The sequence below is a fragment of the Sabethes cyaneus genome, chromosome 2, assembly GCF_943734655.1.
Source record: "Sabethes cyaneus chromosome 2, idSabCyanKW18_F2, whole genome shotgun sequence".
In the NCBI taxonomy this organism is placed as follows: domain Eukaryota; kingdom Metazoa; phylum Arthropoda; class Insecta; order Diptera; family Culicidae; genus Sabethes; species Sabethes cyaneus.
In genome coordinates, this window is record NC_071354.1 from 87,302,011 (window position 1) to 87,329,285 (window position 27,275).

At 38.9% G+C, this 27,275-nt stretch overlaps 1 protein-coding gene across 1 annotated transcript in view; it reads right to left on the minus strand.

Annotated features, from left to right (window-relative positions):
* The window catches only part of LOC128735654 (putative transcription factor SOX-15), a 99,702-nt gene that overhangs the window by 62,641 nt on the left and 9,786 nt on the right, over positions 1 to 27,275 (minus strand). The window contains exon 2 of the mRNA XM_053830139.1: positions 11,854 to 12,518. Within this exon, the coding sequence (XP_053686114.1) occupies positions 11,854 to 12,518 (665 nt within the window). The remainder of the gene's footprint in view (positions 1 to 11,853; positions 12,519 to 27,275) is intronic.

The following is a 27,275-nucleotide window of genomic DNA, read 5'->3' on the forward strand; positions in this document are numbered from 1 at the left end:
AAAATTAGAAGTAGCTAGTTGCAGAAGCTGGTATCGTTAACGTAATTGTCTATTTTTTGCGATGATGAAAGCTGACGTTTGGTATCGGCCCAAGACACCCAATTTCGCGTGACAGTTCAGATCTATAAGATAAGTCCGTAATCAGTTCGTTATCAGGGCAACAATCAATCACTGTCAGTTTCAACCGAACAGCTGCACCTAACTATTGCTGGATGCTGGACGACAGTTCTGCTAAGCTGATAATGGCTGCATCCTGCTATAGTCTAAACTGTCACAAAAAAACGTTGTGTGTCACAGACAAGACACAGACAGACTCAAAAGTAATCATTAAATGAAACATAAACCTTTTATTATGGAATCGTATTTCAGGCGAACACGATAAAAAGATTTTTCTATCATCACTATCTTATCTCCGAGCGTTCCGGTGAGTACCAGATAAAAGTCATAACCGAATAGCAGCTTTTTTTGCATTACTTGCTGGGCCAGCAATAATCAAACGAAATTTGTTTTGATTTTTAAGCCATACTAATTTCCTGCCGAGTTCGTCGTGCGTGTAATGTACTCTTATATAAGATCAGTGTAAATGTGGGTGCTCGTGTACATCGTGTATGGTGACAATAGAAAAAAAACGCTCACATTGTACTTTCCAGCTTCCTGTTGGGCTGGAAATTTTTATCTGCCTTCGGACCGGAAATTGGACATGCTATCTGTGAGCCATAAATATGGGAAATTCAATCGATTACCCCTATTGCCAATCAAATTTCAATGATAATACATATTAATAGTTTCTGTGCAAAATTATTGCCGGTTGATTTGTGTTTTTACTGTCTGATTCAACAAGTAGGTATTTCCAACTGGGCAGTATATGATTTTGGTTTGGATTTAGTAACATCAATCGAGTTTGAAACGTAACAGCAGACACAACAGACAACAGTAGGAGATAAGATTAGCTTTGCGTGTTTTCTGGAAGCAAACTGAGACCTGATCAAACAGTGGGGGTGGTAGGGGTAAAATAAACAGGTTAAAAATGGTCGAGTTTTCAACACCAAATTAATTAAGAATAATCATAGCTTACGGCAGAATATCGATATGCTCAAAATAATACAAAATATCCATCGAATATGATTGGACCAATTTATTTTTAGTAATGTGTATCATAAGCTGATAAGCTATCACAGTATATTATTAGTTCCTTATCCTAAGTAACAATTCTAAGTTTTATTACATTTCTCTAGTGGTTTTCATGACCAATTTCATAAAACTGTTAATAAAACTTTGAGCTCCAGCACAACTTCCTGATGGTCGCTATAAAACTTCCTTCCGACTAAGGGGTCTACTCTTCAGAAGCTTCTTATTAAAAGCAAAGCCTAGGTGCTACATTCCGTTATCGAAACTTGACCTTCTGTTTTTTATACGACAGACTTCGCAGCCAGCTATTAGAGTACAGGACAATTGCAGGGCCAGTTACTACGATCCTATTGACTCCAACAGCCTCTCCCAGCCGAGATTCGAACATACGACGACTGGCTCATTAGGGCAGCGGCATACCTCGAAGCCAACTGGGCAGCAGATGCTTCTTATAACCGCTTTCAATTCCAGGTTATATACTTAAGTAGTCTTATCACGCTCTGCAGAAAGCAGCAATAAAACCGATGATGGTTTTCGTTGCCAGACCGCCACCATCATAATTTTATGAGGTTTTCGCTATAAAGCCAGAAAGCATACAGCTTGCTCTGGTAAAAAGCTAAATCAGTCAGTCAACTTTGGGCCCTATTCTGTAAGTCACGTCGAGCCTCGAGTGGTCGAGTAATCCGGGGGTGAAATTAGGGTATTTTTTATATTAAAAGTTCTACAGTTCCTAAACAAGCAAAGATATAAATATACTACATTCGTAAAAGTTGTGTATTTCTACTATTTGTACAACTTTATAAAATATGAAAAAGTCATACAACTAATACAAAAAGAGCTAAAATAGAAAAACTGATTTTATCGATTCAGATGTAAGAAATAGGATTTTTCTATCTTCGTTGAAGACATAGAAGGTTACTGTCTTCAGCAAAATTTCTTGTAATAATTTGCTCTAAAACTTTGCAGAACACATCAATGTGTTATATTGAAAGTGAAGAAGTATAATTTTTTTATTTCACTGTTAGGGGGATTAATCAAAATTTGATTTTCACCAAACGGTAGAACTCTTCCAAAGGTTTCATAAACCTAAAATCAAGTTTTCCCACTCAAAACTGCAATATGCATGTTTATTTGGTTTTGGACCACTGTGAAGCCCCACGGGTATAGGATTCCCATATTACTATGATTATATCCAAAAACATAAAAAGCGCTCTAATTCCGGAGCACACTCTCGGTATGCCGGATTTTCGAGAACCAGATGAACCACTTCCGGTTCCGTTGTAACCACACTGGAAGTAGATAAGTTCCTGAATCTTTGGGTGGTAAGAGAGTCCAAATCCGTCAAATATTGCCAAAGTTACAAGCGTTTCAATTTGTGGGTACCCGGGTACCCTTGTCGAGCACTTGAAGGTGTTTTCTGTCGAACACATCGGTTAAAAATACGCCACATGCTATTGACAAGCTCGTTTCTGCCGTAGTTGGTACGTGAAGCAGGCAGGTAGAGAAAGGCATGGGATCGAAGAGTTCTAAGGCGGATGTTTATGTACAGTTGTAGAATGTCGGAACAATCAATATGATATTAGGACATCGGAGATAAAGGTAGCCTTGGCAATCTCACGCCGTAATACCGAAGTGTCAAGACTGATAAGGTTACACCGATCTTCATAACTTGGAAGATTTAGAGGATCATTCCAAGATAGAAGTCGCAAAAATTTACGTTGAATAGCCTCAATGCGTTGAATGCTATTTTGATAATACGGTGCCCATACATTTGAAGCATATTCTAGTGCAGATTGCACTTAAGAACAGTGCAAAATTTTTATACATGGAATGTTCGTACTCTGTTTAGTAACTCTGAATAAGAAACCAAGAATTTTGTAAGCTTTAGAACAGATAAAAGCTATGTGACCCTTAAATGTCAAATTTGAATCTAATAAAACTCCAAAGTCTTTTACAACATTTTGCCGCGTAAGAACAATGTCCTAGATTTCATAATCAAAAGATACGACTGATCGTTTACGCGTAAAGGAGATATAAGAGCACTTTGAACCATTTAACACCATTCTGTTGATATTGCACCAATCAACAAAAATCTCCAACTGCGACTGTAAAAATTGGATGTCCGAGATACTCTTAATTATGGAGAAGAGTTTGAAATCATCGGCATACGGAAATTTCATGCATGCATGCATGCAGCGTAAGCTAAATGTCATTAAGGTACAGTAGGAAAACGTATGCACCTAGATGTCTTCCTTCTAGGTCCTCCTGACCTAGACGCCAGATGTGACAGAAACGAGCAAAGAAATAGGATTTCCAATTTTAACGGACATAGTTCTACCGGTAAGGTATGATTCAAACCAGTTAAAGATATTGCCACCACAGAACAGAAGTGGAAGTTCGAACAATCGTTCGAGCAAAACCTGGCATCTACGCTCTGGTCTAAAACTCTACCAATAAGTAAGAACTTTGACTACTTTTTGTTTTGAGTGCACTTGTCATTCAAAATCTCGTCTAAACGAAATTCTTCAACTCGTCTAAATATTTCAGCTTTACTTCGCACATAGGAGTATTTGATGCAAAATGTTGGCCATAAGTCCAAAATGGAAAATGCATGATTTTATCAAAATATCGTATCTATTATCACAACAGGGCCTACTACTGTGTTACCTGACTCACTGCGCATAGCGTTGTATTCGCGGTATCGTGTTGGTTCGAAAGGTTTCGAAAAATATCGCCCTTGTATCGAAAATATCGTTGATTTTGATCACTATAAATAACGTACTTAAACGTTATATTGCAAGTGCTAGTAGTACGCAATAATTGTATTGTGAAACTGAATTGTTATTTATGCAACTTTTTACAAGTTAAATGCAATAACAAAAGCACAACTTATAAAAAATCGGTTGTTATCGATATTAGATGCATATGCGTTATAAACGAATAAAACGCATGGTGACGTTTTATTTCAATAACACGCATATTCGCAGTGAGTCAGGTAAAACAGTAGTCACGTTATTGTTCTATGCAGGATTGATTCATATTTTTTTTCACAGAGTATGCTGTTATTTTGGATAGCAGTTTTCAAGAAGCATCCTATCGCTCGTGGGTATATAAACCTGAAAATCTGAATGAAATATTATTTGCTTAACATAAGTGAGCATTTTCTCCGTAAAGAAGAATATTTTTCAATAATTTTATCCAGCTTTTTACGAGCCATATTGGTGAACCGTATAATCTGTGTTAGTGTGTTCGTAATATTTGGACAGTATTTTTGACATTTCGTAATTACATCGCACGTTTTCTTTGCGCACGTTCACGTTAAAACTAACGGAACGTGCGGAAAGAAAACGTGCCATGTATTTAGGAAATGTCAAAAATGCTATCCAAATATTACGAACGCCGTCCGCCATTATGGCATGTAAAAAACTGGATATGCATCAATATATCCATCAGCTTCTTCGAGCCATAATGGCGACTGCCATTCGACTCAGTTCGACAAGAACAATTATGTTTACGTATATATGTATGCACGCATGTACATATGCATATACATGCATAGGCGTCACATACACAAACCAATTTTATGTCACATACACAAACCAGTTAGCACCGCCTAATTAGCTTCGAGGTACGATGCTAGTCTAACAAGCCAGTCGTCGTATGTTCGAATCTCGGCTACACTGAGAAAACTTTTCGTATAGTTCCTATGTGTCCCATATATAGATTGTTGCAATGTGCCCAGTAAATGATCTTTATGTGCCAAACAGTTTAGTGACTAAATGAACGTTCATTTAGTTAATAAAGAGGTACTAGCATTGTAGCACCGTAAATACAAAAGATACAGCAAAACTTTATTCAGCAAAATTGTAGATAATAACTTGTTCTATAAATGATTCATATATCACATTGTCAAATTTTGCTCCGCTGAGACGGTACTGTCAACTGAATCAAAATTGAGTCAAAGTGATCGAACCATTCTTGGTCAAAAGGTTTGGTCCTCTCAACTGTGTATAGTATAACCTCTTAACCTTCCTAATGCATTAGAAAAAAGATTTGAGAATGCTCTCATTATCATTTTAATTCGAATTTCGTTTCGTATTTTGAAATAATTCATTGCCGCAAGCATTGTACCGCAAACTTCGAATCACATCAGCTTGATGAAATAAGACTAATAGAAGTAATGCAGATATTTTGGACCAACATGGCCACTTCACCGGAAAAACATCTGGTACCTGATTCGCGACACATTGTTTAAATTTTAGGATAATTCATCTTACGGCACATCAAATCACATCATCTTGATAAAATGAGACTATTGAAAGTATAATAAAGACATTTTGAAAGCAAATGACCACATCACTATCGGATCTGGAACATCCGGTACCTGGTTCAGGGGAATTCTTTGGATTTTGGGATAATGCATCATGAGCCACATCAAATCATATCGCTTTGATCAAAAGACATTGATGGAAGTACAATGGAGACATTTTGGAACCAAATAGCCACTTCAGTAACCGGGTTTGGGTTCAATTGATGATTTTAGGGTATATAGCTTATATAACTTATAATGAACCGGTTAACGGGGTAGTTCTGGTTATATTGGAGCGGTTTGAAACAAAATCGCATGGCACTGAAAACTTAGAAGTTTTAGTTTTAGAAGCAACCATTACCATTGGAATAAAAACCATCTTATGTGTTGAAGGCATACCGTGTATCATAGCTTCTAAGGTATTACACATTTTTGTCCTGAATAACCCCATATGTGCTGAATCATAATCCACCCAGTTAGCTTCGGGGTAAGATGCAAACCTAATAAGCAAGTCGTCGTATATTCGAATCTCGGCTGGTAGGTGCTGCTATAGAGTCAGTAGGATCGTTGCACTACTGTTTTACCTGACTCACTGCGAATATGCGTGTTATTGGAATAAAACGTCACCATGCGTTTTATTCGTTTATAACGCATATGCAGCTAATATCAATAACAAACGATTTTTTATAAAATGCGCTTTTGTTATTGCATTTAACTTGTAAAAAGTTGCATAAATAACAATTCAGTTTCACAATACAATTATTGCGTACTACTAGCACTTGCAATATAACGTTTAAGTACGTTATTTTTAGTGATCAAAACTAACGATATTTTCGATACAAGGGCGATATTTTTCGAAACCTTTCGAACCAACACGATCCCGCGAATACAACGCATATTCGCAGTGAGTCAGGTAACACAGTAGCCCCGTAATTATCCTGTACTCTAATAACCAGCTGCGAAGTCTGTCTATCTGCCCAAGTAACTGGGTAGTTCCATTAGTGTTATTTTGCTAAGCCGATGTGATTTGATGTGCCGCAAAATGAATTATCTCAAAATACAAAAATGTCCCCGGAGACAGGTGGTTGATGTTCCGGAGCCGACGCTGAAGCGGCCATTATTCAACAAAATACTCCGAAATTTACCTTGGGTGTCAGTTTTGGGTCATACCTTTCAAGCGAGGCAAAGAAAACGAAGTTCGGATTGAAAATGGATGAAAAAGAGCAAGCTCAAAATTTGGGTCCTTTTTGATGATGATTTCGTTTAGATGGACCGATAATACAAATTAATTGGGGAATCAAACGACATGCATTGTACAACGGGAGCAAATCATTTGAATTTATAAGAAGCAATAAATTGAAATAACTTACAGAAGACAACTATACAAAAACTTTTTAAATTAGGAATATCGTAAAAAAAAAGAATTCATAACTACATATTTCATCACTTTACCCACTGTCCAGGCAGATTAGACGAGACACAGGGGGATTAAAATACCCAACTTTTGTTTTTGTTTTGGTTTGACTGAGCGAACTGACAGATTCAGTTGGTTCGACTAGTTGAATTTCATAACGGAGACAACAGCTAATAATAGTAAAATTGTAATAAAAATACAGTGTTTAATTGCTTCCTGTTTAATACTTCCAACCAGCAAATGAGAGCAAAACCAAAACTGATAAATGCTATACGGACAATATGTAGAGTTTGACAGCCTCACCAGTCCCTAGTGACGAGACTGGAGCATTTAGACGAGTTGGCAAGGATGCCAGAAAGAAAAGTGTTATGAATTTTCAAAATGTATCATCGAGACGAGAATCGAAATCAACATGCGGCTTGTGATCTTAAACAAGTTTTATATTGCAAATTGCATCAAAAACGCGAAATGCAAGAAACTTGCAGACATATTACAAGTAAAATCCCCGCAACGAGCTGTCAATTACATGTCAATTTATTGGGATTGACACTCGCAATAGTTGACATAAATATTTGACAATTCGCCGCTGGAATTTTACTTGCAAACTGTTTACAAGATTTTTGCATTTCGCGTTTTTAATGCAATTTGCAATATAAGAATTGTTGATGTGCGACTGTATTGGTGGTTTGTATGCATCGGGAAACACTTTGCAACGAAAAAAAAACTCCAGATGCAAACAAATCGGGTATACGTATACGCGGCGATGTGTGCGTAATATTCTTGTCAGCAATCTCTATTGAGCTTGCTGACGTTTGCCGCACGCACACATCGACGCGCGATTTGTTGTTGCTGTTGTTAGATTTTACATTGATTTTACACGTTTGTTTTTGTTTTCCCCCAGTTATACCCCGGTAAAAAAACATACGTTTGAGTGAAAAACGATAAGTTTTTGAATCCCTTAGCAAGCTCTATGCTAAACTTCCAACGATATGCGTAACCGGTGTATCGTATAAAACAGGAGTAAAATCAAAAGTCGCGTAGGTATAGATTTTGATTTTTATTATTGATCACCTGCGATTAGCGGCAACTACATTAGCATGTTTGAGAGATGAAAAAACACCTATGGTAGTTTTGATCACACGGTGGCAACTTTGACGTTTTCGAACAAAATAGGTGAAGCCAACTCAACTGGATCACTGGATCACTTTTATGCTAGTGTGCGTGTAAAACAATAATTAATACGATATTTCCGCAGCAGCAAACTTAGCTTTTGTAGCGGCATCATCTGTTTCTCGCCGGAAAAGTGAAGTTTTATGTTAGACGAATGTAAATTATTGTTGCCAATGCACTGTTTTTGAGATTCCTAGAAAATTCTTCACTTCTATATAACTAAACTGATAAATGCATGATTGAGTTTTTGTTGGTTTGGTCGCGTGAGCATAAAGATTATTAACACCTTTTTGCCATTTCCGTACAGGAATTCAATAGAATTGTTCTGGCAACTTTGCTTTGGCTGAGCTAGTCTAAAGTTGGAAAACAGTATAGTAAATTTTCCGTGTAAAAAGCCACTTTCCACCGCCAGGTTCGCTAGTATCTGTAAAAGGTTAGAGTTACGAGTTTTGATTTTAACTTCCACTTCTGTTCTGTGACTTGCAGCATTTTGTTTTTAATTTCAGCATATGGTGCTCTATTTACACGACTACCAATGTGTGAAGCAGTTACTCCTGAAACTTTTCTATCGTGTTGACATAGCTAGTATTTAAGTGACAACCCCTTGCTTCTGGTGCTAGTGTCTATGAACGATTCAATGATACACTAGCGCCAGCAGCAAGCTGTTGTCACTGCAAAACTAGTTATCTTCAATGAGCCGGTATCTAGGCAATATCGACACGTTTTCCATCGGTCTCTCTTTTGATCTGTTTCTGAAAAGCATCTAATCCCTGTGCAGGCTTTTTCGGCCTGTCGGACGTAAACAACACAGACACCACTATAGAAAATGGGCCCAATTTAGCCACAGCGACTTCATTATTTCTCGCGACTATGATTCAAATTCAGTAGCGTTTTATTAAGGACAAAATACACGCCGATTCTAAATATTATTCTATCAACTGGTATAAAAATATTGTCTTGAATAAGTATAGTTGTTCAGGCTACCGCTTAATGGGCTGGAAATACCCTCCCGCACCCTATATACAGTCGGCAAAATTCACGTCACTAGCGGCATTAGAGATGACGCAATGCATCAGGATAGACTTGCAACGCGGAACGCTCGGATTCAAATCCAGCAGCGGTATATGTTACAGATTTTTTATATGGTCTTTCTTAATTGCATGAACCGACTTGACAGAAATTAGAAGGGGAAGGAGGTAGAAAATAGAAAAGTATAAAAAGTTTCTGTAGAAGCTGCTTAGCGTTCTATGCAACGAACTCAAGGCAACTTTAAAGTTCGGTTAATTACAAGTAAAGCTGCTTAACAAGCTATAGATTCATAGACATAAAGCTTGTTAACCTTCCATAGACACCATTATCCGAATTCTTAGTTACTTTCAGGTTGCATGTTGAACTTTTAAGGTGCATGTTAAACTTTCAAGTTACTACAAATATTACCGGTATTTTATTGAGAAGTTCGGTTTACAAATCCCAATTCCCAATTACCAGGTCAAAATTATAATTATAGTTTACCGTATACGATGAACAAAATAATATAATTGAATTCAATAATAAAAAATTTATTCTTATAAGGTACCCCGGGGCAAGTGGGAGCAATGGGTAAGTGGGAACGGAGCTCATAACTCTCTTCAACCTCATTTTTTCCAACCGTACCTTTCTAGAAATGAAAGATACAACTCAAATGCATGTATTAAAATTATAGATTATTTATTCCAAACACCAAAATTGGACTTTAAATTTGAGCGTTATTTTCAATTTGCGTTGTAAGTTTGACGCACCTTTCTTTAAATGATATTTTGGCCACAGGCTTTACGTAAAAGTACATGTTTTCTGACAGTAGGTAAACATAATGAGTGTATTAACAAATTACACCCGAAAACTAGTTGTTTAATTTGACAAATGGCATTAAAAAAAATGGGTTGAAATAAGGTCGGCACTTCAAAGCACCCGGGGCAAGTTGGACCTATTAAAAAATAAAGTGTTTCAGCACAAAACTTGCTGTCTTAATACATTTTTTAGATGAACTACCGAACATTTTCAGTTCAATTACATAATATTTATACCAGTAAAGCTTTAAAATAAAACCGAAAAGGACTAAACCAGGGGGCCCCAAAAAAGAAGCCCATTAGCACTGCTTATGAGGGAACAAACAGTTTGGTCAGATTTTGGTTACACCTGAACGATGTTAATTGAATTTGGAAAGGCAAATTTGATATAATTAAGCAAATCTGCAACTGGAATTGAAACAATAAAGTGTTGTGGTTATTATAGCGGATTATCTCTTATGAGTAGCTCTACCGAATTGGGCATGGTAGAACAAACAGATCACAATCGTATTTTCGAGCTGTTAAACAACGGTTAATCCTAAATTACATCTCGCAAGAATTGGATATTCAACAACATTTCATTACAATAATGCTTTACAGCGTAGTAGCTCACGATCTGTGTTTTATATAAATTATAAAGTCGCCCGTTGTGATCTGATTTTGTTACGCTATTTATGAATGAACCCTTCATACAAATATTGTTTTTGATTGCTTCTTGCAATGCTTTAACATTGCTGTATATTAACTTACACAATTTACTATTATTTTATGCTTTTTAATCAAATTTGAATATAGGTCCCACTTGCCCCGGTAAATGGGGCAAGTGGGTCCTATCGCCATAATTTTAAAAATTCTCCTCCAGATTAATTTCATGTAAATTGATAGGCCTTTTTCGTAATTAATCCTTTGAAGTGATACCACTGAAGAGTTTCTCTGCTGAAAGAATTTTGAAATAATCATAGGTATAGAAAACACAGTGGAATAAACCCAAACTATGCATTTTTTAGGTCCCACTTGCCCCGGTGTACCTTATATAAAAATTGATTTCTGTCTGGCTGTCTGTCTATATGTTCCTTATAGAATCGAAAACTACTGAACCGATCGGTGTGAAAATAAGTATGCAGGGGTTTTTGGTCGTTTGGTCGAGAAATGTTCCTATGATGGTCAGAGACCCCTCCTCCCTAAGAGGGGTGGGCTCCCATACAAATGAAACACAAATTTCTGCATAACTCGAGAGCTAATCAAGCAAATGGAACCAAATTTAGCATGCGGGGGTTTTAGGAGACAGGAGGACAGATTTCGCAGTCACCTGTTAGAGTATATGTCATTTACGGGGCTAGTGCCATGATTCTACTGACTCTAACAGTCTCTTGCAGTCGAGATTCGAACATACGACGACTGAAAGTGAAAAATGAAACAAAAAAATCATACCTAGACGTCTAGACTCAAACTAAGGTGAAAAATTCAAATAATAGAAGAACATTTCAAAGGATTCAAATAAGTTTTAAAAAAATTGGCAAGACATTGAGATACGGCTACAATACACAACGGAAAACAATTTTTGTCAATGTCTGAGCACGTCAGTAAATACATTGATCGAGAAAAGACAACTTTCTTGACCTTAGTGTAATCTATTCTAAAAAAAATCCGATTTGCTTTTATCGCCTCAATAACCGTCCTTACTTGTGGTTGGTTGTTGCACTGATTTTAAGTGTTCAATGCTGCCAGTCCCTGTTTTGGTTTTTAATTCTACGGCCGCGACTTCTACGCGTACGGTTCAATTTGATTCATAATCATAATATAATTTTCAAATATTATCGGACGAAATCGAACGGATTATCACAATTACCCCCCGAAATTTATTCCGAAACCATTTATCACGAATTGCAAGCCACACCCGAATTGCCAAGTTTTTGTGATATAATCGTTATCAATCTATGAACTCTGCACACCTTTTTTTTACACGCCCCCTTCCTCTCCCTCAAACACACACTTGTTTCACTTACCTAACATTTTGCTGAGATCGGCATTGTGCAGGTCTGGATTCTCGTCGGCAAGCTTCTTCCGTTCCACCTTGGCCCACACCATGAATGCATTCATCGGCCGCCGGATGCGTGCTTCTTTGGCACTCTTCAGTGACCCGTGTGGTCCCATTTTCCCGTGTGCACCGGGACCGTATTGTTGCCGCTGATGCAAGACCCCATAGTTGGACGCACAGAATTCACTCTGATAAGGACCGGGCGCCAAAGCGTACCCGCCCCATCCACTTGGGTCGTCCTGGGGTAAAATCGTGGGGATGACATCCTGATAGGGAGAGTACTGGCTCATCAGTGGAGAATTGGAGAGCAGCGGGGATTGTGAGTTTAGCAGGGAGGGATTCGATGAAAGCAGGGGAGAGTGGGATTGCATTAGCGGAGAGGACATCATGCCGTTACTGCTGGTGCCGAGCATACTGGGACTTTGCGGTGCCAGCATACTAGTTGCAGCAGTTCCACTGCCACCACTGCCCGCTGCAGAATGGTGACCTGGCAGCGGGGAACCGGCTGCCGTGGTCTGAGATTGGGACTGTTGTTGTTGGCTCTGCTGTTGACTCTGCTGCTGCAGGGGGTGGATATAATCCTCGTAGGATCGGTGGTAGCTCTGCTGTGCCGACTGCTGGTGTTGTGGCGAGCTGCAACGAAAGTAAACACGAGCACAAGTTAAATCCAAATTCAATCAACTTGATCCTAGACAAATATCATAATGGGTGCTCTGCACTGAGCGCTCCAATCCGGGCGGATTAAACGGAAAGCTTCGCGCCAGTGCCAGTGCTGAACCCGTAGACACCGGCGAATATCTTATGCCCGCACAACCGGGGCTTCGTGGAAACGCGATTAATCGCGATAAGCACGAGTTTACTTGTTGACTAGCCAGATCGCTACTGCAAATGGCCTCGAGATATCACACAGTCTCGTGACGATTTACGAGCGTTTCGGCTGGTATCAGTTTATCCGCACGTGGCACTGTGGGGTAAGTTCGGAACGGGGTTGATTAAAAAAAATCGCACTGAGGTACTACTAAACCGTTGCAAAAAAGTGTTTTTATCAGAGAATTAACCACATGGAAACGACGATGATAAAAAAATTCCATGTGTCGGAAGAGTTCGAGAACTAAGTCGCATACGTATCATTTTTTAGGTTAGGTCACAGCCACATTAGTGGCAGAAATTAATCGAGTGAGATAAGGGAACGAAAGCGGTTTAAAACATTTATAATAACACAGTAACAGAGTGTTGCTCATGATGTCGGCGTTAATGACGGTGATGACGATGATGATGATGATGATGATGTTGGAGACTTTAAGCTAAATCGAAAAGATAAGATAAACCCCGTAAACAAGTCCGCACGTCGGTTGAAACCAGAGCTGAACGGAAAGGGAAGCTTCGCTGTAAATGCAATCTAAGCTACTTGAGCCAACAGGTCAATAGTGTTTAGTGATCCTTTGAGTGGCTTGCTGGGTTTCAATGGATGATGTACTAATGCTGACAGGATTAACAGTTGGTGCCGTATTATAATAACTATCCTAAGTTAGTATTTGGTGTTGATATCATAATGAGTTGAGCAATAATAAAAAATGTCATTATAAAAAAAATTCTGCGGAGCTAATTTTCTATCTTCTACAAGCCTGACGTTGTGAATACGCGCATATTTGTAAGTTTTTCAAAATGTTCAATTTCATTAGATCGAAACAATAAACTCATGCATACGCGACTTGTTCATATAGGAAAATGAATTACGCCTCCTGTCCTGACATTTACCGTTGGATACTATTTTGCGGTGATTATGAGTCCATACCCAAGTAACAATTCTAAGTATTATTACGCTCCTCGAGTGATTTTCATGACCAATTCAAGAAAACCGCTAATAAAACCATGAGCTGCACCAGAACTTTCTGATGATCACTATAAAACTGCCTTCCGACCAAGCGGCCCACTCTTCAGAAGGTTTTTATAACCTCAAGTCGTATCACGTATCAAGTAGTCGTATCACGCTTTGCTGAAAGCAGCAATAGAACTGATTGAGCTTGACAATCACCACCATAATTTAATATAAAGTTTTTTTGTTTTTTGCTCTGGCTAGAAGCTTTGTTAACTTGCATCCGTCAGATCATCTTGATCGATTTGGTTTATAACGACCATAATAAAATATCCCACAGACTAATTACTAAATTTTCAGCTGTCTCTGTTGGTTTTGCAGCATATGCGAATTAAATTTTATCGTGCATATTGATCCATCTATCATGGATAAAATCAACGTGCCATTCAAATTTTGCAATTTTCTAAAACTAGTTGTTTTAACAAAATAAATAAATTCTAGCAAAACTATTCTAGTTGCTTGCTGCGACAGGAAAACCGATTAATAACTTTCTTTCTGCAAAACGCTTTGCTTTGAGGAAATATCGTTTGTGAGCTAAAACAAAATACTAGAATATGGCAACATGGCTTCGCATACAACAATGATTTTGGTGTTGAACTTTGATGTTCTTCATAATAGCAGCAGTAAATCTTTTGATCAGAGTGTTACCGTTTTAATAGCTTTATAAATCTAATAGATTTATTGCGGTTTGACAATCAACCCCGAAAAAATTAATTTCGATCAATGCGCCATTTTGTATTGCTACGCCCCACTTATGGTAATTTTATTAGAAACGTGGTGCAGCCAACTAGTTTTATAGTCTATTTATATAAGAGGCTTATGTCTGTACCGAAAACCACGACTCTGACAGGACGTCATAAGAGGATTATCGATAACTAAAAACAGGCCCCTTTCTTAGCAATGGGTTGTACTCTCAGTCACCTCAGTCACTGGTTGACTGCTGGACTGCTCGATTGCTCAACTGGTTGACTAGACTACTCGACTGGACTGCTCGACTTAACTACTCGATTCGACTACTTGACACATTTGTTCGACTTACTACTCTACCCGACTGCTCGACTTACTGCTCTACCCGACTACTCGATTTACTACTCGACCGAACTGCTCGACTTAATTGCACGATTGAACTGCTCGACTGGACTGTTAGATTCGACTACTTGACTGGACTGTTCGATTCGACTGCTCGACTGGACTGCTTGACAGGACAGCTTGACTGGACAGATTGATTTAACTACTCGACCAGACCGCTCAACTCAACTGCTTGACTTAACTGTTCGATTCGACGCTCGACTCAACTGCTTGATTCAACTGCTTTATTCCACTGCTCGACTGGACTACTGGACTCAACTACTCGATTGGACTATTCGAATCGGCTGCTACACTCAACTGCTCAACCCGACGGCTCAATTCAACTGCTCGACTAGACTAATCGATTTAATTGCTCGACCTGACAGCTCGACTTTGCCACTTCACCCGACTGCTCATCTCAACTGCTTGACTTAACTGTTTGATTCGACAGCTCGACTTAAATGCTCAGCTTGACTACCCGACTCAACTGCTCGACTCAACTGCTCGACTGGACTACTCGATCCAACTGCTCGAATAAACTGTTCGACTGAACTGTTCGATTCAACTGCTTGACTGAACTACTCGACTGTACTGCTCGACTCAACTGTTCGACTTAACTGCTCGACTGAACCGCTAGAGCCGACTGCTGAACTAGACTGTTTGCCTAAACTGTTCAGTTCGAGTGCTCGACTCAACTGCACGATTCAACTGCTCGACTAGACTGCTCCATTCAACTGATCGACTGAACTGCTCGACTCAACTGCTTGACTGGACTGCTTGACTGAACAGTTTGATTCAACTGCTCAACCAAACTGCTTGACTTTTATTTGATTCGACAGCTCGACTTAACTGCTCGACTGGACTACACGAGTAAACTTCTCGACTCAACGCTCTACTGGACTGCTCTACTGGACTGCTCGACTTGACTGCTCGACTCAACTGCTCGACTGGACTGCTCGATTAAACTGTTCGACTGGACTACTCGACTTTACTGCTCGACTCAACCGCTCGAATAAACTGCTCGACTTGACTGCTCGATTAAAATGCTCGACTTGACTCCTCGACTCAACTGCTTGACTCGACGCTCGACTCGCCTACTCAACTCGGTTGCTCGTCGCAATATCAAACGGACGGTTCACGCAAAGAGCCATTTTGCCCACCTATAGAATCAGCACAGTGAGAGCACAGTGTTTTTATTCAGTTAAATTAAACCCTATGTGAGCATAAAAATTATTTTTTTCAGTTTTAGGCTATGACTCTTATGTATAACATCTTATAACTATATTATTGTAATCGTAAGATGCTTTAATATAAATATTTAATATCTCGCTAACACTGGGAAATGGAATGTATCCGCAGTTTTTTTGACAGATATGTATATTTTCCGGATCGTAAGATTAGGGTTTAACTAATACTAAGTAACCCTCCAACTCACCGTAAGCCCCGAAGGATAGAACAACAGCCAGAACATTCCCTTCTCGCTGATTGTCAGCGGGACAGAGGGACATTCTTCAGAATTGGACATCATCGCGTATCTTTTTGATGGGGAACGTAAAGTATTCGACCCATTGCCAGTCGTTGCCATCTTACGTTAAATAGGTCTCGTCACGATGTATCTCAGGAAAAATATTTTTCGCCAGCACCTTGGGAGTTTGTTTTCTGCTCAGGCACGCCCGGCTTCCGCATAAAAATATCTATTTCAGGCCGATACTTCTTTACCGTTTTGGCCGGTTACTCCGACCACCCAGCCCAAGAACGAAACGAACGGAACGATGCCTCCATCTTGCTCTCGGTCACCTTCTTTAGCTTCTACACAAAGTGCCTCACGATGCCCAACTTCTGTGCTTCGGAATGGAGCTGACAGTGCGAACGAACAATCGAGCGTAGTTACTAGTTACATAGTTACGCTTTAATTGTTTTCTGCACACAACAGGGTTGTTACTATTCACCATTCACCACCAGGTGGCAGAGCGGATCGCATGAAAAATTTTCTAAAATCAGTCCATTTTAAGTGGATACGTTGATGGCGTTGATGGAAATATAATTCCTCAGAATTAAATTTTTTTTAAAGTACATACTTCAGTCAGGCTGGTTGGTTTACATCGTATAAAGAACACTTACGTTTAAGCTTTTCGAGCTATTGTTAACTAGAATTCAATAACTTTTTTTGGTTGATCTCTTTTAGCTGAAATATTCGCAATAAAATTTCTACCGATATAGCTGAAACCCAATTTAAATTCAATTTCAAATACAATTTCAGGTCAAGTTTTAAGTTCAATTTGAAGTGAATCTTCAAGCCGAAATTACTCAAAAATCAAATCCAAATTTACGTTTAATATCATATTTAGTTTTAGGTCTAATTATTTGCTCAATTTAAAGTAGAGATTTAAGTTTAAATTGGTCTGTCATTGAAGTCCAATTTAGTTTAGTGTCCAAAATGTTTAATTTCGTGTCAATTTCAAGCCCAAATTAATGTGCATTTTCAAGTTTGATTTCAAGCCAAATTTCAATTTGAAGTGCAATGTCGGGCCCGCTTTCAAGCCCAATTCTAATCTCCAAGCTAATGTCTAAAGTTAAACTGAATTTGAAGTCTAAATTAAAGTCCAATTCCACGTCCAATGGTGGGCCCATGCTATAATACGTGTCCCGTTTCTCTATAGAATTTGTCTTAAGAATTCCCTATGGTGTAGTCCAGAAGTCCGGAGTATTTAACCTAATCGGCCGAAAGTTTTGCGACAAGTAAATTAATCGCGTAGATGTAAATCCGCCTTCCCACGATTACCTGTTTTTCCCTGATCGGTGCACCATCTTCAGTTTACTACGGGGCACGCAAGTGACAGAGTAATCTTGGTTATTTAAAGGGTGTCCACGGTAAAATTGCAACACACAACATTAATTTCCAAAATCCGAGTTTATCCGATTGCCATCAAATTTTCAGGGTATTAAATGAAAGAATTAAACTTAGTTTTAGCGTCTTTAATTTATTTTATTTTGCCTCCGTATCCGGATGTTCGTACTGTGGCCTTAACCCCACCAATAAAGTTTTGCACAATCTCAAAGTCGACATATTTTTGCATATTTACCTATGCTATCTTTATTTTTTCAACTGTTTTGACTACTTTACGATAAATGAACCATGTGTTTTTTTATGTCTTGACCTTGAAATGAGGTCATCCATATATAATTAATATTTTTGAAACGGTAGTTCTTTTACAATTCACCAAGAGGCGGTAGAAGAAAGTAATGAAAATTTTTAGTGTAAAAGAGAAAGAGCGGAAGGTGCGAGGAGGGGGGGGGGGGGTATTATCAAGCGTCGCTGCTAATACCCCCTCCCCTCCTCTCACCTTCCGCTCTTTCTCCTTTACTCTAAAAATTTTCATTATTTTTTTCTACCGCCGCTTGCTCAATTGTAAAAGAAATACCGTTTCAAAAATATTAATTACTTTACAATGTTTTAGAGAAGATTCTGCTCCATAATAGCCCAGAATTTCTCGACTAGCTGCAGCTCCGGTGTATTTGGGGGATTAAGATCTGTTGGCACGAAATCGACATTATTTGCCTCATACTACTCCAGCACGTCCTTTGCGTAATGGCATTAGGCCAAATCAGGTCGAAAGATCGTAGGACAATTGTGAGACTTCAGAAGAGGAAGAAGTCGCTTTTAGAGACACTCTTTCAAATACACTTGTCCATCCATCCCAAGTAACAATGTGAGTTTTATTGTACTCTTATGGTGGTCTTCAAGACTAATTTTAGTCTTAAATGCCACCATAAGAGTGTAATAAAACCAAAATTGTTACTTGGGATGATACCAGTAGTCACGAAATGAACATATTACTTGTTAAATCAAAAATTTCTTGGAAAACTTCGACATCTTCTGGTTTCGGGGGATCTCTAGAATATCAAATTTTTCCTGGGCAGTGAAATACTGGTTCCCCGGGTAGAAGTCCGCTTTTACATAGGTTTCGTCGTCCATAAGCAGCAGTATCCAGTGTGGTTTCGCCAGCCTTTGATCGTATAACTTCCGGGCACGACTTTTCGCGACCTTATTCTGAACCTTGAATGTACGTAATCCAGTTCGATTTTTGGCCTTCTGTACGAATCTTTTGCTCAGATTTAGTTTTTTTGCCGCATCTCGAACAGACGAGTTTGGTTTCCCGACGAAAGCCCCAACTACGCTGGCGTGATCCTTAGCGGTATACGGACCGTATATTTTTTCCGTATATTGGTTTACGATTGACAGTCAGACGTTCTTTGAACCGTTTTATGAAACAAGAGACCGTAGAATTGGGGATTTCTAACTGTTTACCGATATCACAATACATAAGGTTCTCATTTTCGATGTACTTGTGCAGAATTTTTTCCCGACCGGCAGCTCTTTCGACGCCATTTTTCAGATCTTTGATACACCTGATGAAAAGACTTACACACCACAAACAATGCACTTTAAACTTTCTCCATGCAAGATTTCAACTAATTTTACCCAACGGTTCAAAAGTTAGAGCAATTTAAGTGTGTTGCAATTTTACCGTGGATACTCTATAGGTATATTGGTTTCATCGTAAACATCGTTGTGTGCTGAAAATGAGGTGCTATTGTAGAAAAAAGCAGTAATGCCTAATGATTTGTTAGGTATTAGATTTTTCTTATGATCGAACAATTATTTGTCATGTAGGGTAAGAACCCCACAATTCGCCCCCACCCCAGAATTCGCCCTCCCATTGGTATTCCCGTGATTTAACTCAATATATAGTTGAAATATAAGTTGTTAGTTTAATTTATATTCATTTTAACTCAGTTTTCAGTTATTTGAATAGAATTCGTTGTGTTGTTTTATGTATTTTAATGATTTAATGTGGTTTGAAAAATAGGTAATGTATTTAAGACGCGATTTTTCCATTTTCAAGAACGAGCACGAAAAATAAAATTGAGGAAAAGTAATGGAAAATCGTATCTGTTTGCACTTTTTTCGCATCAATTTGGTTATATCTGTTTCAAATTTCATAATTGTGCTTTTATTTTGATATTTTATCGCAATTCTGCTGAAAATAGAACATAAATGCACTGGGCGAAAACTGGGTATTGTAAATCATATGAGTTCCAAAATTCGCCCAGGTCGAATCTGTATATACTTAGCCGAACTTACTGCGTGAACCAGTTTTCGCCCTCATCTATCAAATATATGCAAATATGCCACACATAAGCAAATGCAAGTCACAATCGATTAGTTTGTTCGCTGATTTATGTTTATCAAAATGGTGAGTAAAAGTATAGAATAAATAATATTTTGATGCAGAAAGCACATCATATCTTCATTTGAATTCATCTAACAAAAGAATTACCTGCTAAACATGGGCTAATGGGGTTTCTACCAAACGAACTGTTGAATTAGCAATAATCGACATCGAAATTGATAATAAGATTAAAACCGCACGAATTAATAAGACGCGCATAATATTCTCAAAAATCACAATTTTTCTTGTCATGAGAATAAATCTGACTATTGGAAAATCACACGAAAAATCCGTCTACTATTTTAAAGCATCTAAGCGCAATAAAATTGTTGTCATGAATAAAACTTTGAAAAGTATTTAATGTGCAATGCAGACAACAAAGAAATAATCGTGTTGATAAAATAAAATATTTCGATAATATCATGAAAATTCTAATAGCTTAGCATTACAAACCCGGTCTAACCAAAAATGCTAGTTAAGAATTCCAAGTTATGTAAAAAAATATCCTAGTTGAGTAGGTAAGATGGGTATGCTTACCAGTTACCAGGAATATTTAATACTGTAAACCGACATACCCATTTACAGACAGTGATTTACTAAACAATTTTTTTTCTTCATCTTTTTATTGACTATATTAAGCAGTTAAGCTTAGTTATTTCTTGGGGAAGAGGTTAGGTTGTGGACTCGAGTCTCACCTTCGATTAGTCAATATATATAGCCGAATATCAAGATTTTCCAGTTCAACTAATTTTTTATTGTTCACAGTAAACATTTACTCTTTCCCAAAAAATTACTAAACAATGATATAAGTAATCATTAAGTTTATTTAAACTATTAAAATAAACATTGTACCATTCTGTAGGCACTGAATTGTATTTATTCGCCCACATATCAATAGTGAAAATGAATTCAACAAAGGACCAGAAAAAGCACTATTCATTTTAAATATCTTTGACGAGTGTCAAAAGCCTTATTTTACTGCAATGAAAATAAACATTTAGTAAAAACCCACCTTCTCTGTGTTTTTTAGTTTTACTGAATCAGGTATCAGGAGGTGATGATGATCAGTTTATTTCAATTTAGATTAACATTTAACAAATTCCTGATACAAATTGATTGCCATATTAAGGACTGGATAGACATAATCTTAAAGTTAAATAATAGTAACAACAATTCTAACAAAATAATTGAGGTTATTTGGGAAATTTACAACAAATAACAAGTGGGCGAAATCTGGGTCACATGGGGGACGAATTTTGGATCGCTATGGGCGAAATGTGGTACTAGAGGTTCCTGCACAAAATTGGCTTTTTTGCTATCAAATTTCAATTTTCGCGATTCCTAATAGCCAAAATAGATAGAATATTAATATATAGTCCTACTTGTCTGAGTTCAGGGCTGATTTTATAATAATATGGCGATTTATTCATTTTACAGCATAAAAACCTGATAAAAGGGGCGAATTCTGGGGTCGTTACCCTATTAAGTTTCTGCTTTCTTTTCATCTTTTATTTATAATTTTGAAAATATTGGCTAATTCAACAACAGAAGAACCGGATCATCCATCAATTTCCAGAGAAGATTGACCTTTCAGTGCACCAAGATTAACTTAGAAAACATGCTTCGTTTCAGTAACCAACAATTTATGAACTAGTGTAATCGGAACACATGTATGCTTGTCTACATAACTCACGTTATTTCTTTCCTTGCTACAGTGCTTGATGGTGGCAGTTTTAAACAGAATAAAAAAAAGTCTACAACAAGAAAGTCATGATTTGCAGCAATTTGAAACCGATTACTCGTTCGTGACATACAATCAGAAAAAATCAGAGCTTCTGGATTAAACTACTCGTCGCTAAGGACTCTGTTCAAACCGAACCACCACCATTAGCTGCAGTGAGTCACAGACAAATGCTGTCCTACTCCACAAACCCCCCCCACCAATGAGGAAAAGTACATTTCGCTTGCCTCCGAGCTAGTTCGAGTTGATAACACCGGAAAAAATATAAACCAAGCTAAACAGCAAAAACATGACGTGCCCTGTGGAGTCGCGGCTGGCGGTTTCGCCTGTTTTTTTACAATCGGCCATAACTCATTCCTTCATTCCTAGAGCGGCTATCGGTGCGGCAGCGATATGCTCCGAGTGGGTACTCGAATCAAACTGAATTTTTCGAATTGGACGGGTATTGGACTTGAATAAGACTTGCACTTGGCAGTTGTTTGAAAAATGAACCTTCTCGCAACAACCGATAATAAACTGTCGTTTTTATATGATTACTGCCCGTCACTTTAATTTGGTGATTTCCCGCGATTGATGAACGAGCCGTACAGAAAATTGATCATGACAGGAACCGGCGTCGGACGGCTTCGCGAACGATGACAAAATCTGATAGCAGATAAAAACCACAAAAGTGTGAAAAATTTCGTATCAACATTACACTGTTCGGGTTGCGAAAAGTCCCGACCGGTCAAACACTAAATAGGCTCATCACCTGAGCAGTCGGGGCAGAACGAAAAAACTCTGAAGTGCCACGTATCGCTTAATGTCGATCATCAAAATGCCTCCACCAGCGCACCGCGGAAAAGGACTCGTACAGATGGAGATGACAACGCCTTCGGCAGGATTCCGGCGGCTCGGCAGTTGACGAGCCGAGCGACTCTGCCGGTCGCTATCTTCCTGCCTTTTCTGTCGCGTTCAAGTCGCGCGGTGCGTGGTGGTAAAGTCAGGGACCGACAGACGCCATTTTTTCGGCACACGCGCAGAATATTAATTAACTTCGGCTGCGGTTGCCGCACCGCACAACTGCCATCCATCCGTTCGAAGGCTCTTGTTGAAAGACATCGAAGATCGATGATCAATTTTTGCCGAGCTGAGCGGCAGCGGCATTTTGCGGCGAAGATGTTTTGACGGGTAGAAGTTACGTACTAGGGAATTGGTGAGTCAACGTTTACGTCACTGCGGTGTATTTGGATTTAATATTTTTTATATTCTAACTTAATAAATAATAATGGAACAAGTATCAAACGATAAAATAAGGTTAAAATTGAATAGTTTGATTTTGAAAAGTGCATAAAACTTTTATTTTAATATTTTCTAAAACAATCAAATTTAATGACATGTTTATTTTGACTGAGTTTCAACCCTGCCTTCCTGCGGTCTTTCGGTTGGAAAGCATCCACCCGATAGTGAACGAATTTATTACTTTTTCGTCACCTCCGCTGGTACTCACTCTCCGCGCAGACGTAGTTATATGGCTCAAATTAAAAGCGGAAAACTGTCGTCCAACGACTTACTTATCAGTATTTACGATTCGAAAGACTCCGGAGAATTCGAGAGCAAATAATTCAACGTGCCACGGGCAGCCACTCGATAGTAACCGTAAGCCGTAAGTAAAGAGTGGTTCACGCCGGGAACCGATCACAAACCGTGACTTATGATGACGATACATGAGTGAATTTTCCCCCGTTTCCTCCTTTCCGCTTTTTTTTCGAAAGAATATAAGCAACAGGATAAAACGAAAACCTGCTGCTACTTGGCGACAGATAAAACACTCCATCAAACTGTCCAATCGAAACCAATCTCGTTTAATTGATTCCATTTCACGACTTTCGAACACATGCCTCGCGTCGGAGGACGGCTACACTACGGTGGAATAGATAACGATTCGAGATTCTGTTTACATAGTTTTTAATTGATGTTGTGTCATCTTTATCACCTGTTGTTATCACTTACTGTACCAGAGGTAGAGTGATACGAAAACATATGTTTACACATATATTTGTTAATTTTGGGAGCTACTGGTCTACGGCAACTCGACGGCAATGACAACAACCGTACTGATAAGACGTTTCACAAGAGGTTCACTTATCACAGTCACTACGATGGCTCATATGGCGCCGGGTTGTGTCATAGAAAACGTACCGTGCATACATTAATAAGACTATTAACATACTACCACCTGAGTTTTCGATCGCTCGCATTAATTAGCATACCTAACAACGGCAAAAATGATTAAATTGAAATGTTCGAAGCCTCATTATCTCAATCAACATCAAGACGGCTGCAATTTGCGTTGATTTTTAACCAGCTTATTGGAGTAGGTAATTGCTTAGAAATCCACACACAAAACCAGCTGAAATTATTCCCACTTATTAATGCATGAGAATTTTCCATCAATTTCAGCTTCGAACACAGGAGAATTAGACCCCGACGGGAGGTCCTTTTCTCATATCACAACCGTAGTGACACACAATAAAAAACACAACAAAACTCTACAATAACGCCGCGGGACGTCCGGTTGTGCGTTTTGATAGACTGTGCGGAACCTCCCGTCAGCATCGGTTCGGCATACCCTTCTAATTAAAAATTATTCGCATTAATCGACATATACGTGTACCTACACGTTTAGCGGTACCGGAATCGCGGGAAAAATGTCCCTGATTTGATTTCCCAGCAAGCGAAAGGGAAATCTCGGACGCCAGCTGAAGTTCTCTTCCAAAATGGTTCCCTTCCCGGCTTACGGCCGGGAAGTCACCTTCCGTTGGTGCACATCGAACCGACGGAACAATGCCACCAAGAAAAGGTCAGAAGGTTATTTCAAGATTCGGCCCAAAACAATGGCGTTATAACACGTGAGTTCGTTCGACATATGGTCGAATTTTCCATCTTTTTTTACACCGCCAAAACTATTCTGTATCGGAAGGGACCGGCGCGCCGATTTCTAACGTTACCCAATGACTTTTTGCAACCGCCAAAAGCCTGTTGACTGCGGAAGGCACTTCACGAGCGCGCGTGAGCCGCTGGAAAACACTTGAGGTGTCGGTGCAGTGCGACGGAACTAGTCAATCAGAGTCGAGAGTGCGGTGCACTTGACTAGTGCCGAGATTTTCACTATCACATCACGTCGTCGGTCACGAGGTTTACGGAGGATTAATTTCGCTGGTGATATCGAATGTTTGCAATAAACAACTGCTCAATTTCAACCGTGGCGTTGATCGTTTTTTTTTCTACGTTTCACTTAATTCAACTTATGGAAAATAATAACAATTCAAATGTGAAAAGAGCATTTGAATCTGTCACCAATTTATCACATAGTTTTTAGTATTTGAATAAATTTTGAAGTTGTCTGACGCTATCTGTTCCTGTGATCTTTCTGTTTCATTTTCAAATGAATCCAGCCACGGTGTTTTACTTTTCCAGAGAAATTCACAATCCATATTTTTGAATTTTTTTTTTTTCGTTCATAATCATGAATCACGAGCTACAGGCACTGCTTGAAGATATTCCCATCGTACACCTGGCGAAAGGTGGGAGGCTACGGTGGGCCGGCCACGTCGCAAGGATGCCGGACGACTGTGTAGTGAAATCCGTTCTCTTCAAGAACCAGGACCAGGAATAGGGGCTCAACGTGCACGATGGCTCGACCAGGTTGAAGCCGACTTGCGTGTGTCGAGACGTGCAACGAATTGGTGACGAGTAGCCCAGGACCGAGTACAATGGAGAGGAATTCTTGATACGGCAAGAGCCACCCGGGTTCTCGGCTGAATAAGTAAGTAAGTAAGTTACGACAAAATAAGTATTTATATACGATAACATCAGATTAGGCGCGACTTGCTTCGTAATGCTATACAATTTTGTGCTGAAAATCGTAGTCATTATCATTATATACGATAGAAAATCAACTTGGGCCCACTTTATCAAGCTTTAGTTACGATTTCGAATTTGTTAAGAGATATTTACGATAATTTTCGTACATTGATATACGAGTTGATGCTAGCTGGGAGATTCGAAGGTGAACAACGAGAGAATGTGTCTATTGAGGATAAAGGGACGTGTCGTCAATTACAGCATCATCGGCGTACACTGCCCGCACGAAGGTAGACCCGACGACGACAAGGAAGCGTTCTACGTGAGGCTGGAGGCAACGTACGACAGCTGTTCACCACGGGACATCAAGATCGTCATCGGGGATAAGAACGCCCAGGTCATTCCCTACCGACCCTACCGAATGTATATACCAGTGATAGAACCACCTGTCCTGCACACCGACACAAACGATAACGGCCAACGATGCATAAACTTCGCAGCCTCCCGAGGCTTGGTGATCCGAAACACCTTTTTTACCTTTATTATACTATAACAAAGGTTTAAAAATTGATCGAAAAACACAAAGTTGATCCGAGGCCCGGAGGGCCGAGCCACATATACCAATCGATAAGGTTCGACGAATTGAGCAATGTCTGTGTGTGTGTGTGTGTGTGTGTGTGTGTGTGTGTGTGTGTGTGTGTGTGTGTGTGTGTGTGTGTGTGTGTGTGTGTGTGTGTGTGTGTGTGTGTGTGTGTGTGTGTGTGTGTGTGTGTGTGTGTGTGTGTGTGTGTGTGTGTATGTGTGTGTGTGTGTGACGCTTGACTTTAGTCGTCTGTTTCTCGGAGATGACTGAACCGATTCGTTTGCTATTACGCCTATTTGAAAGGTGTTATCACCTTGTAGATCACTATTGAATGGTTTTGATCAACCTTGTAGATCACTATTGAATGGTTTTGAATGGTGAATGGAATTGACATTTTGTTTAAAAGTTATAAGCAAAAAAGTTAAAATTACGTGACATGATTTTCTCCGGAATCGCTCAACCGATTTCAACAATTTTGGTATCAAATGAAGGCTCTTGCTACTGCAAATTTTTTGGGAGAGTTTTATCGGAAACAATCAAGCGGTTCAAAAGTTATGCTTAAAAATGTGCTTTTTCAAGGTGTCAATTAGTCGAACGTTTCTCAGAGATGGCCAAACCGATTTATGCGCTATTAGTCTCATTTGGTAGGTAATATAGTCTCATAGATCACTATTGATTTGTTTTTTGATTGGACGTTTAATTTGAAAGTTATGAGCAGTCGTGTACAGCATAAAAAAAGTTACAATTATTTATAACGTATTTAACCAGATAATTAATCAGATTTCAATTATTTTAGTATCAAACAGGAGGCCTTAATGCTGTGAACATATCTGCTAAATATTGGCCTTACCAGTCAAAAGTTATTTGAAAAACATTGATGAAATTATTTAAGCAAACTTTACTGATATGAACCAAACAGAAAAAACGCGATCATGTGCTCTAGCGTAAAAATGCTTAATTTTCCAGGTGGTGTGTCTTTGGAAAAGTTTATTTAAAAAGTCTGGCGCAACTTTTTACACTATTAGGGTGACCGTAAATCTAC